The sequence below is a fragment of the Talaromyces amestolkiae genome (assembly GCF_001896365.1).
Source record: "Talaromyces amestolkiae strain CIB chromosome Unknown scaffold13.1, whole genome shotgun sequence".
Lineage (NCBI taxonomy): Eukaryota > Fungi > Ascomycota > Eurotiomycetes > Eurotiales > Trichocomaceae > Talaromyces > Talaromyces amestolkiae.
In genome coordinates, this window is record NW_024468049.1 from 60,415 (window position 1) to 72,031 (window position 11,617).

Here is an 11,617-nt window from a genome sequence, read left to right on the forward strand (position 1 = left end):
ATGAAGATCGCAGCAACATTTGCCGGCCTCCTGGCCACTGCAATGGCAGTTCCTGTTGCCAACTCTGACTTGATGGAGCGTTCGACTCCTATCAACTACGTTCAGAACTATAATGGAAATCTTGGTGCATTCTCGTACAACGAGGGTGCTGGAACATATTCAATGTACTGGGAGGATGGGGTCAATGGAGATTTTGTTGTTGGGCTGGGTTGGAGTACCGGTTCTCCTCGGTAGGTTGCTATGTACACGTATTTTAGACTGTGGGCCCCCAATTTAACGTCTTTGAAGGTCCATTACCTACTCTGCAAACTACAATGCTGCTAGTTCTGGCTCTTACCTGTCGGTTTATGGCTGGATCAATAGCCCCCAGGCTGAATACTATATCGTTGAGAATTACGGCGATTATAACCCTTGCAGCGGAGCTACAAGCCTCGGTACCTTGTCTTCGGATGGTGGCACCTACCAAGTTTGCACCGATACCCGTTACAACCAGCCGTCCATCACGGGTACGAGCACTTTCACGCAATTTTTCTCCGTTCGACAGAGCAAGCGTTCGTCTGGAACCGTCACGACGAGTAACCATTTCAATTTCTGGGCTCAGCACGGCTTTGGCAACTCATACAATTTCCAGGTCTTCGCAGTGGAGGCTTTCAACGGCGCAGGAAGTGCAACCGTGACCGTGTCTGGCTCTTAGATTCAGTATAGGTTTATTGTCGAAAATTTCGAAGTCGACATCGCCATTCACTCGATAAATTGAGGGTTGTGCAATTCCCAAGATTTTAAGACTGTATGTAACGCGTGGTGGAGATGCAGCGGAGTATGCTCCCGGCTTTGGATTACTCGGAGTAGTTTCAATATTACATTCAATATTTACCTAGCTACCTGCTCAAACGAGAATGAATGGCTGTCTACCTAAAGCTCTCCTTCAAATTTCTTTCATTTTTCTCATTACCATGAGTAAGGGATGTCTCCCTAAAGTATCGTATAGGCTATATTGGGGTTTCATGTTCCCTCTCACAAAGGCTAGACTAAACGCTGAAATGTTCTTAAAATTTTCCTGAAGTAAATGCAGTTTACAGATAACAAGCTGACTCTCCTGTAGTCCACTTTTGCTCTTCAGCCTATTTCTTCTTACTTTGCTATACCATATGTTTCCACTCAGCCATTTTTCCACTCTATTATAACACGTGATATCACTAGTTCGGAGCGTACGTTGGTAATATGATACGGAAGTGGTGAGGTTCGAAAACAGGGTGTTAACAATTCTTTCGTTTCACTTAGCCTGGACGGTAAGTAGAATTACAGCAATAATTGATATTAGCCATTGGCGTTCATTCAGCCGGGAAGTCGAGAGAGTTAGAATTCGTAGCAATCGACACGCAGTAAGTGATTGGTAAGAATTGCCGAGTCTGGACTCCGTATATGACTATGTATTATTTCCTGTCGATCATGATATGTGAGCTTTATGGCAATTCGCGTTTTTCTCCACTCCGTAAGTTTTAGAATCGTGATTGACTGCGGGGTTTGATGTATGATGTAGAGTGTATGTTCTCCGACATTCCCCGTAACTTCACAATCAGCGCGGCATTTCAAGCAATAATTCTTTCCGATATTCCGTTGACATCGCCGCCTACAAATCAATCACCCACTATATACCTATTGAAATTACTGTTGCCTCTGTTGGGGGAGCCTGTATATGTGTTTTGGGGAGCTTTATACAATGTTATCTAGAATTGGACACTGGATTATTACTTTTAGGCACCCATCTAGAAGATACTTCCGTACGCTATCGTCTGTACTGGGTTTCGTGTGGTTTGAGACACAAAAAGCAGGTCTCACATATATTTGTTGTCTATGCGGAAAGAGCTTAAAATTTTGTACGTACTTCTGTCTCGACCAGTATCTCTACCTCTTTTTACGGGTTAGCCCTACGATCATGAAAGAGAGCCACTTATAGGCTATAAGTATGGCCTTCTTCCCCCAATAGATAGTTCTAGATGTCAGTTATCAAATTTGAAGCCATTCTGTTATATCGATCAGCTCGACTCTGCAGATTTACCCTCACCCGACCCCAATTTGAACGAATCCAATGGCCTTCCTCATCTGTAGAAAGGTAAAGTACGTAATACTAGGGAAAATACTGAGCCAAGCACACCTATAACTGCAGGCTCGTCCTAAATATACACTATAAGATAAGTATCCAAATCATAAACTCCTCACCCCGCGTTGTATGTGGAAAATCTGTCGATCTATATGTATTTAACACGTATACAACACCTAAGTAGGTCATGGAATTCCTAGTTTTGTCATATTAGTCGTACTTACTCTATTAGCATTGTCTATAGCTAATCTAAAATGGTATGACGTGTACAAGGAGCCAATGTCATAACTAGCTAGTATTACTGACAACTAGTATGTGCATATGAGAAGCAAGAAATCTGCTTTATTCGGGTGTTGAATATCAGAAACCTAGGCTGTATCTTCACTAGTCAGGCTGTTCAAATCAGCTTCAGTTGTATGCTTTGGACCGTCCACTGTTGAACAAGGGGGAATTTCTATCTGTTGAACTTATTTTCGAAGTTACATAGGATGAAGTTTTATGGAATTTGATAAACGACTTTTAACGGGTTGATAGATGTCTCATAATTTACAAGAGATACCAATGATCAGCAACATAAGGAAGAGCTGAAGTTGTGAGATATGCCGGGGTGTGATGGCGCCTAAAAGTATGCCGCATATTACTCTCCAACCTCGCGATCGTTTTTCCAAAAGACGAACTGTAGAAATGACCATTTCATCGATGAAGTTCGAATTTGCTTACCCCAGAAGAAGAGAGGTATAAAGAATAATAGGCAGCCTCCAGAAATACCTGCCATCGCTCCGTAGGCCGCAGCGTATCCAGATTTTTCAACCCAAGGATTAGTATAGAAAGATAAAAGAAATCCGAAGCATGCTACAAGTTGTTATTAGCTCATTGTATATCTGATCAATAAAGGAAACGTACATTTAAAAGCCAACTGGGTCACAGTGACTTCCGCTGCGATGGGCCGGAAGGAGTCAATACAATACACGAACGAAACGTTGGTGCCTTGCGAAATAGCGAAGGAAACTACCAGGTATTGATTAGTATTGATCCCCACTTTTCAAACAACGAGACCATTGCCAGGATCGGAAAAAGAAAGATAAATGAAAAAGAATAGGCTTACGCAGACCGAGGGCGAAAGTAGGAACCATCCAATGCCAGGCGTTCGCAATACCCAAGCCGTACAACAGCAGTGCTAGTGGTGCTGCAATGACACTAGGTATAATGGCTGGAAGGCGCATCTCCGGTTCCCGAATGCCATTATTCCGCCGTGTGAAGTAATCGGCTACCCAGTCAGAAAATGGGCCTCCGGCAAAAGTACCCAACAAGCAGCCTACCATCCCCGAAACAAAGCAGAGACCACTCTGCCATGCGGAAAATCCATAAACAGTACTAAATGCGGAAGCAAAATTTGACACCACGGCAACGAGGAAGCCGATGGTGACAGACATAACTATTGTGGCCCAAAATACCGGCGGTATTAAAATCAGACCAAAGGGACGAACAAACATTCGCCAGAAAGATTCTTCAGTGTACGTCTTGCCACTCCAGAGGCGTAAATGATGCCAGTAGCTATCCTTGGGTGGAATATCAGGTAGGGCTTCGGTTGTGGTAGCCTCCGCCTCTTTTTCCACTTCGTAGCTACGTTCAGCGAGAGGGTTTCCCACACGGACGAATGCTGTCTCCGGGAAAAAGAAGAAGACAACAATGAGCAAACCTCCGACGAGGCCACAACCAACCCAGTAGATGGAGCGCCATGAATGCTGGATTGTAACAAGGCCAGAAATAATAATGCCAAAAGCCACTCCGGCGGAGAGTGCAGCGTTGTAAATTCTGCATGGCTTTGGATTAGCACTATTTCATCGAAGCAAAAGACTTTGCAGTTACACTCACGCCATTCCATAACCTCTCTGATGCAGGTAAAAAACATCTGCAATCGTCACCGGCGCGAGGCACTCTCCAGCTCCTGCACCAAATCCAAGAATTGTCCTAGTCGTCAGCTCACCGGCGTAGGTTCGCGCCAATCCGGCTCCCAATATCATGAAGAAATACAGGACCAAAGACGCGAGATACACGGGCCGACGTCCGTATTTATTTAGTAGTGGCACCCAGAACAGTGTTGAGACTCCCTGAAGCAGCGCGCTGTTGTTAAAAAAGTACGCTGCACGGGCTATCCAATCGGACAGGTTAGTGTTGCCCCCTTCCGAGAAATCTTGAGCGACCTGGACCATGGCCACGGTAGGCCCCGCTGCCATAAAGTTACACATGATCATTGCGAGACAGACGAGGATAGCAATATAAATCTTGTACGAGGTGCTCCTGGAACATTGCAAATTAGTGTTAGGATAATGCGCTACTCAATTTGGGCGGGCATGATTAATCCGTGCACGGTTTGTGTCGATAGACTCACCATCTCAATGGATCGTTGGGATCAATGGATGGAGTAGGTGTCAGAATAATTTCGTTTGTATGCTGGTGTCGCAGTCTGAGATGGCCAAGACTACGCATATGGAAATGCTCGTGACCGCCATTGGTCTGCTCCGCGACATCTGCCATTGTCAAAGTGGAATTTCCGTTGGGAGGCTTTGGTGAATGTAGCAATCTTTGGGTTCGATACTTCAATATAAGATGAAATAAACAAGTATATATATTACACGGGTGCTTTGAATCTCTTCGCCTACCAGCATGATCATGCTCGGCAATGTGGACATCGGTCAGCCGAAGGATGCTTGCTTACCCCGGATTTCGTCCCCACACTACGGTAAGACCCAACATTTCGGCCCCACACAGGAAATTCCTTCGAAATTTATGGAGTTATGGAGACCTAACTCTCTGATTGGCATTGCATATGCGAACACCTAGCTAGGAGCTCGAATATTCTTCTTCTTGATGCTTCTAATATTTCGTACTATGCTCATGTACACATTCCACTAGAGAACTAATAGCCTTTGGTAAGGGGCTTACGACCTTTTGTATAGCTCCACGAGAACACTTCGACGTGCCGACGTGCAGTCAATATGCACTATTGGAATTTATGCACAAAGCTAGCTTCCTTTGGGGATGATGCTTTCCACCCTAGGTCAGCACCCGGGGTTCTATCTATGGTTAGACCGAGGACGTCAGCTGACGAACACTTGTCATTATTCGCGTCTGGTTTCTTAGCTATATACCGTTTTTTGAGACACCGTGTGAGAGGTATGTTACTTCAATGCCCTTTGACATAATTGACTTTGCTCAGTTATCATTTCAATCTGTCTAGCGGGCCATCTAACAGTGATTCTACTCGAATGTTATTTAGTTTCTTCACCTCTGAACTTGCTTGCACCATTTTACACTCCAGAACCCTACCTAAATCCTCGATGTAAAAGGCACGGATATTTCCATCGTCGATCAGTTCAGCATTACATCGGCCATGTACTATGACAATCCAATTGAAGACAAATATGATTATTGTGATATAGACAAGAAGCGTTTCTCATTAAGTATTGAAGCTACGTCTAACAACTTGGGAAGCAATACCGGCTATCTAGCCGCCTCAGTTGATAGAACTATTAACTGGACCTTTAATGTAATGAACAACATAGCCGACTCCATTGACGGATTTTTAATTCGATTCGCAACCTATATTATAAAAAAAGACCTCATCTGCAGGTCAAGAATTCCAGAACAATATTAACACAGGTGTCGTTAGCTGGCTCCCTCTACTCATAGAGCCATCGCCAGAACCGTAGGCAATGACCAACGTGATGAAAAGCGATAAGTCAGTGAAGTGTTGCTTTATACTAAAATCTGGGACGCCGATGAATATCCCCAACCATTACTGTCTTGACACAGAAAGTGGATATGTAGGACTTGAGGTTAAGTTCATCAGCCAGTGATTCTCACCGGATATATATTTGAGTTCTGGCGATATGCTCAATATGACTATGTTGTGGAAGATCATTAATTATTGAGATTAGCATCTACGTCTATGATTTAGCTGATTAGCACATGTGAACTGTTTCTTACATTGTCGTCATCCTAGGTATGTATATTATTCTTGTATATCCCAACAAGTCTAACTGTGGTCGACAGTGAACGGAGCCAATCTAAGTCAAGCTAGTATCGTTGTTTCCACCAGCGGCGTTCCCCAGGTCATTCATCAGTTGACACAAGTTAAGTACCAACGGAGGCAATGCTTCATTTGTTGCATCCTTCCTAAGCACATCTTGGATGATATGCATAGTCTGACACGCATTTTCCACCAAAATAGTTGTTCCCTGCGGTCCATGCAACGCTGGGCTACCATAGGCAAGGGGAATAAACTTCTCAACGTCAAGCGTTTCCTTTGAATCCAAAAAAACAGCTGGCCTGGGCGGTGATCCAATAATCTGAGCACTACTAAGGCTGGTCAAAGGCGCCTTTGCGGATTTGGTTTTCGCATTGGAAACTACACTGTATGACCAGAATGCTAGACCCGCGTGATAGACTGCAAACGCCAAGAATCCACGTAATAGAGTACCAGGGATAGCCTTTGCGGCACGTACAGCCTGACCCGCGTGCAGAATTGCACGTCGTGAGTCCATATTATTGATCCACTCAATGGCGCTATCATACGCACGCCGAGCCTCATTCTTGTCTTCTTTGCCAGCAAAAAGTTGGAGCTCTTCCAACGATGTGTACAAGAATATTGAGGTGGCTTCATAGACAAGATCGATTTCTGGTCGCTGAGGGTCGTTCAACGCGGAACACACAGTCCTGAAGTGTTGAAGCGCGGTACAGAGTTCCTGATGGCGCGATTTGATGAGTAAAGCATGCCAGTGCTCACAGTGTCCCTTAGATATAAATTTAAGTCTGTGATATTCCATAATCAGCGCGATAATACCGTGTAGTAGAATAAAAGCTGCCATTTGCGTATCGATAGAGACTTCAAAGACTCTTAATTGGGACATATCTCGCAAAAGGTCCGTCAGTGATGGTATACGCTCAGAACTAGATAATTGTAAAGATAGATATAGTTCTTTCCATTCCGTTGCGGATTTTGCCTCCCAAAGTCGACGAGGCCCAGGTAGGGGCAGCTGCAAATCGGAATAAGAGATAAGCGAGTTGATATTGAGTGTCACGGCCGCTTGTGAATCGTGGAGGAAAACGTGATAGACGAGTCTGGCGAATATGATGGTGTGAGTTGATATTAATCCTCCGTGGTTTATCAAAGTTCATACCTCTTGAAGGACTCCTGTTCCACCCACTGGCGCCATTTTTTGTTCAGTTCCGGGCCTGCATCCATTGTTGTCGGTACAATGGAAGAATATCGCGACCGACGATAACGGAGTGCACGTCGTAACATCTGACCATAAGGATTAGTCATTGAAGAGAGAAAGATATAATATTGCCTAAATGACGCACCGTCACGAGATTCTGCGCCGAGCTCTCTGCAATCTCCATCTTGCGGCCATTACCACTCCAAAGTCCAACATTAATAAGGAGCGCATACGCCTGGGAAAGCCGCAGATCTCGGGTGATGCTGTTATCAGTCTCATACTGTGACCCAATTGACGTGTTAGCCAGGAGGGACGGAAACGTATAGGTAGATCAGGGAAAAACAGACTATAGCAGGTAAGCGAAGTCTTGCCATTTCCATTAGTGCATATCCGAGTTTTCGAATCGATCCGATAGGAGAAAGCGTAGCTCCGGCGGATGCCAGCGCAGCCAGAATTTCTGGACCTTCGCTGTTTGGCTGAAAAGTCGGACAATGGATCCACGAATCCACTTGCCGTTTTTGGAACTGGAAATAATCTTGTATAAACCTATCGAGTAACTCGGTGCTAGGGAACGACTTGATGATCCCTGCCAAATTTCCTCCTTTGCTGGTGTGCAATACCATCCCGTAAATAAGATCCCGGCTAGTCGACGACAGCCGTTCGCACAGAGTCGGATATTTATAAGAAATATTCAATTCTGTATTCTCGATCACAGTTCTAGAGACTGATAGATTGTCGTGCTCAGCGAATGCATGATCTTGATGGTCTGGATTCCAGGCAGAGAGAGATGACCGATGGAAGGCTTCAACACCGAGCGCAATCTCACTGTCAGCATTCTCAACTGGATCAGTATTTAATTTAATACCCTCGTTGACGCCATTCATACTGAAGAAATCAATGAGACTATAATCGACTTCAGTAAGGTCAAAATCCAAATGCATGTTAGTTTTATCGAACTCATTGAAATTTGAAGGGTTGAAAGCAAGAGATAACCCCATTTCGACCTCGTATGGTCGTAGCAATGAAGAAGGTAACGATTCCGGTATAAACTCTGGGAAGAATGTCCCGTCAAGGCTGAAAATGCCACTCCCGCCGTCTGTTGGAGAAATGGTATTATCTGCTACTGTTCAAATTGTTACCTAGTGTGACGGTGTGAGAAGCTTTTTCTCTGCCTACCATCATGAGGAGAGAGCGGTGTTAAAAACAGATCTTTTTCCGCCAAAAGGTTGCTGGATTCGATCCGAGATCGGAATTGTACTGGCGTCAGGTGGTCACTCGTATGAGGCTGGATATCCGGAAAATCGGACGGGGCATCAAGCTCCTCTGTCCTGACCGAAGGCCGGTTACAGTCATTCTTTACAAGACCTGGTGGAGATTTAGCAATGCATGCAAAAAGGGTAAAGCTCTACCTAATATGTCTGGGTGAACTTGGGAGAGTGTACCTTGCCGCTCAGTTAGCTTCGGAGGGAACGCTGCCATTGCCGATCTAGGCACACCCTCACAAACGATATTTTTCTCGCGACATCGTTGACATGGCTTATCGTCGTTGCATTTCAGCTTAGACGCAGCGCAGGACTTACACGCCTGCGAGACGCGAGCATGTTTCTCAACGACAGAGGAGCGATGTTTACAGAAGCCCTCTCGGTCATGACCGGCAGCATGTCTTTTTAAAAGATCGCTAACGAAGGAAAAAAGAAAATCAGCTCATTTGTTGACGTGGGTATACCTGAGCATACCGGGAGGTCACTCACGGTCTCGTAAAGCCCTTGTGACAGATATGACAGGCGTACGGTTTCTCCCTGGTGTCTATCGACGTTGGTCAGTTACTACAGGCAATCCAAAAAATATCCCAATGTCTACGCACGTGACCTTACATGGCGGATCAGATGATCTGCGCGGTTGTAATACTTGTTGCAGGACCTGCACTGGAAATATCCGCCGCCGGTATTCGCTGATTTGGCGGTTGAAAGAGGCGATGAGCTCCGCGGGCTCATTTCGGTAGCTTAAAGGCCTATGTATTCATATTAAGAGATTGAAAATAGAGAGGGATGGCTAGACGAAAGAAAACGACGTTGATGGGTCGATCCACAGACGAAGGAAGATGTCTTCCAGGGGATGCCAAGAAACGTCTGTCGTCTGTCTGGGGACCCCGCAAGCAGACCCTACAAGCAACATTGGAAGCGTGATGGGTACGTACTGGAGACTTTACCTCGGGGATTCTGGTTGGCTGCCGGGATTGCCAGGCATCCGGCATGTGGTCCACATTCCGGTTGTAGCCCGATTTCTAGGCACCAAGTACGAAGGAGGGCACTTATAGATCACAATATATCTGGATATCATGAAAAGCAAACTGCACTGAAGGATGCGTGACATTGTGCAACAGATGATTGGATTAACTACTTGGGCTATGAATTCCAGTGCTAGATGGCTTCTTCCAAGTCTCTAATCACAGTCATTAATCGATCGCGTTGGTTAATCCGTTCACTCCAGATACATCCCCGGCATCAAGATACCCACAGATCCGACCCTGCGGGTCCCATCTACGCCGGATGTTCATCAGGCGCTTAGCATTCTCATCTGCCCAATATCGTGTCTGACGAACTTGAAAGTCTGAGTCGCCTAGATACGCACCAACCGAGTGCGATTCGACAGTTCTCATGATCTCATGGACCCATTTCTGGCATCTTTCGTCGTCTGCCTCATCTTCCCACACTGTGTACAACGCGAAATAGTGATCCGATTGCATACTAAGCGCCATATCCGGCAGCTTACGGCGACTGCAGGGGTTCATTGCGTACCAGAGGGTAAAAGCCTTACGATGGGGCAGTGTAAGAAAGGCGTCCTGAAGAACCGCTGGTACATCCGCGTTATTGTCAATGTAGGCGTTGTCGCAACAATACCGGTGATTTTCAGGGTTGGCTTTTCCTTGAGCAATATATTGATTATCAAGACTATCCACTTGACAGAACCATTCTTCGATGCAACCTCCGGGTCGTGTTTCCTGAGCACTGATGAGAGCATTTTCAGCTTCTTTGGGACTGTTTTTCATGGTCACGAAGAGGACTAGGATGCACAGCTGGTTACTGTCTTCGGCATACTTTGAAACAAAAACTATTTCCGTATCTTCATCAAATCCCGGCGTAATGGAAAGTACCCAGTCGAACACCTCACGGTACATATGGGAAGGATAGATATACCCCGAGGAACGAAACCCACCAGCTGGATAAGGTAGTAATTCGAGGTGAAACATGGTTACAATACCAGGAAATCCTGGAGTATTCTGTTAGGTTCATCGAAAGTAGATACATCATAATCCTGTTATCCTCTTACCTGGTCCTGCTCCGCGAGCCGCCCAATAAAGATCGGGGTTCTCGACCGGAGTACATCGTACCAGCTCACCACTAGCTGTCACAACATCGACAGCCCTTACTCGCTCGCATGCCCAACCCCAATTCTGCCAGAGATCATCAATATCAGTGCTGTTATTGAATTTGGGAAGGAGACGTTCCATGAGGCATACCCGACAATTCCATCCCATGCCCCCCTGAAGCAGGAATCCTCCTAATCCTACATCTGGGCAATGTCCTCCGGGGAACATAAGACCATATTCCGAAATAAGTCTTCCATTCAGCTCCTTGCCCGTCACACTAGGAGTTGCTCGCACCAAACGATTTTCTTGGTCAACTTCGAATCCCTTGTAGTTACCCAGATCAATCAAAATCGACTGGTCTCGCACACTCCAAGCAGCCCATGAGTGGCCCCCCGAGCGGACGGCGACACGACAGTTCTTTTCAATGGCTAGTTTCACTGCAGCTTTAATCTCATCCTGGGAGGTAGCTTTTACCACCGCAAGGGGGAACCTCTGCGGTCGCCGTTGGTTGAACACACGGCCGACTCGAGCGTCTTCGTAAATAGCTGCATCGGCTGAATCGCGCCAAATGATTTTCATTTCCTCCTTGGTAGAAATAAGTGCCATTTTAACTGTTACAAAACAGGAACGATTGGGACGGTAGGAAAAGGGAATGTCCAAAAAAAATTCTAAATCGGTGTTATGATATCTACTTCTTCGAACAAGGACATCGATAGCTCGCCTTTAATTCCTGCCCTTCTCGGTCCAGCTAAACTCATATAGCCGCTCAATACGTGGGGACGTCGGATGAGGACCACACTCCCGATTATGGGGTTTGAGTAAAGTGATCGCGACATGATCCATATACGTGGATAAACAACCCCACATGAAATCTTCCTGTGGTATTGTCTAAACAAAGGTTCACAGGGGCTACGCATTTTCTTT

The 11,617-nt window shown here is 45.7% G+C and overlaps 4 protein-coding genes across 4 annotated transcripts; 1 reads left to right on the forward strand and 3 right to left on the reverse strand.

Annotated features, from left to right (window-relative positions):
* On the forward strand, positions 1-694 carry BHQ10_006706 (uncharacterized protein; the record flags this gene model as incomplete). Its single annotated transcript, XM_040879322.1, has 2 exons — positions 1-230; positions 289-694. 2 exons carry the CDS (start codon positions 1-3, stop codon positions 692-694), a joined length of 636 nt encoding a protein of 211 aa, XP_040735210.1.
* Positions 695-2,738: 2,044 nt separating this feature from the next.
* On the reverse strand, positions 2,739-4,639 carry BHQ10_006707 (uncharacterized protein; the record flags this gene model as incomplete). Its single annotated transcript, XM_040879323.1, has 5 exons — positions 2,739-2,953; positions 3,005-3,109; positions 3,207-3,916; positions 3,977-4,402; positions 4,494-4,639. The coding sequence occupies 5 exons, from the start codon at positions 4,637-4,639 to the stop codon at positions 2,739-2,741; spliced, it is 1,602 nt and encodes a 533-aa protein (XP_040735211.1).
* Positions 4,640-6,171: 1,532 nt separating this feature from the next.
* On the reverse strand, positions 6,172-9,317 carry BHQ10_006708 (uncharacterized protein; the record flags this gene model as incomplete). Its single annotated transcript, XM_040879324.1, has 8 exons — positions 6,172-7,225; positions 7,285-7,409; positions 7,469-7,603; positions 7,671-8,446; positions 8,500-8,688; positions 8,904-9,001; positions 9,075-9,129; positions 9,188-9,317. 8 exons carry the CDS (start codon positions 9,315-9,317, stop codon positions 6,172-6,174), a joined length of 2,562 nt encoding a protein of 853 aa, XP_040735212.1.
* A 461-nt stretch (positions 9,318-9,778) lies between these two features.
* BHQ10_006709 (uncharacterized protein) lies at positions 9,779-11,299 on the reverse strand (the record flags this gene model as incomplete). The annotated part of the gene is made up of 2 exons (XM_040879325.1): positions 9,779-10,593; positions 10,654-11,299. 2 exons carry the CDS (start codon positions 11,297-11,299, stop codon positions 9,779-9,781), a joined length of 1,461 nt encoding a protein of 486 aa, XP_040735213.1.
* Positions 11,300-11,617: the final 318 nt, after the last annotated feature.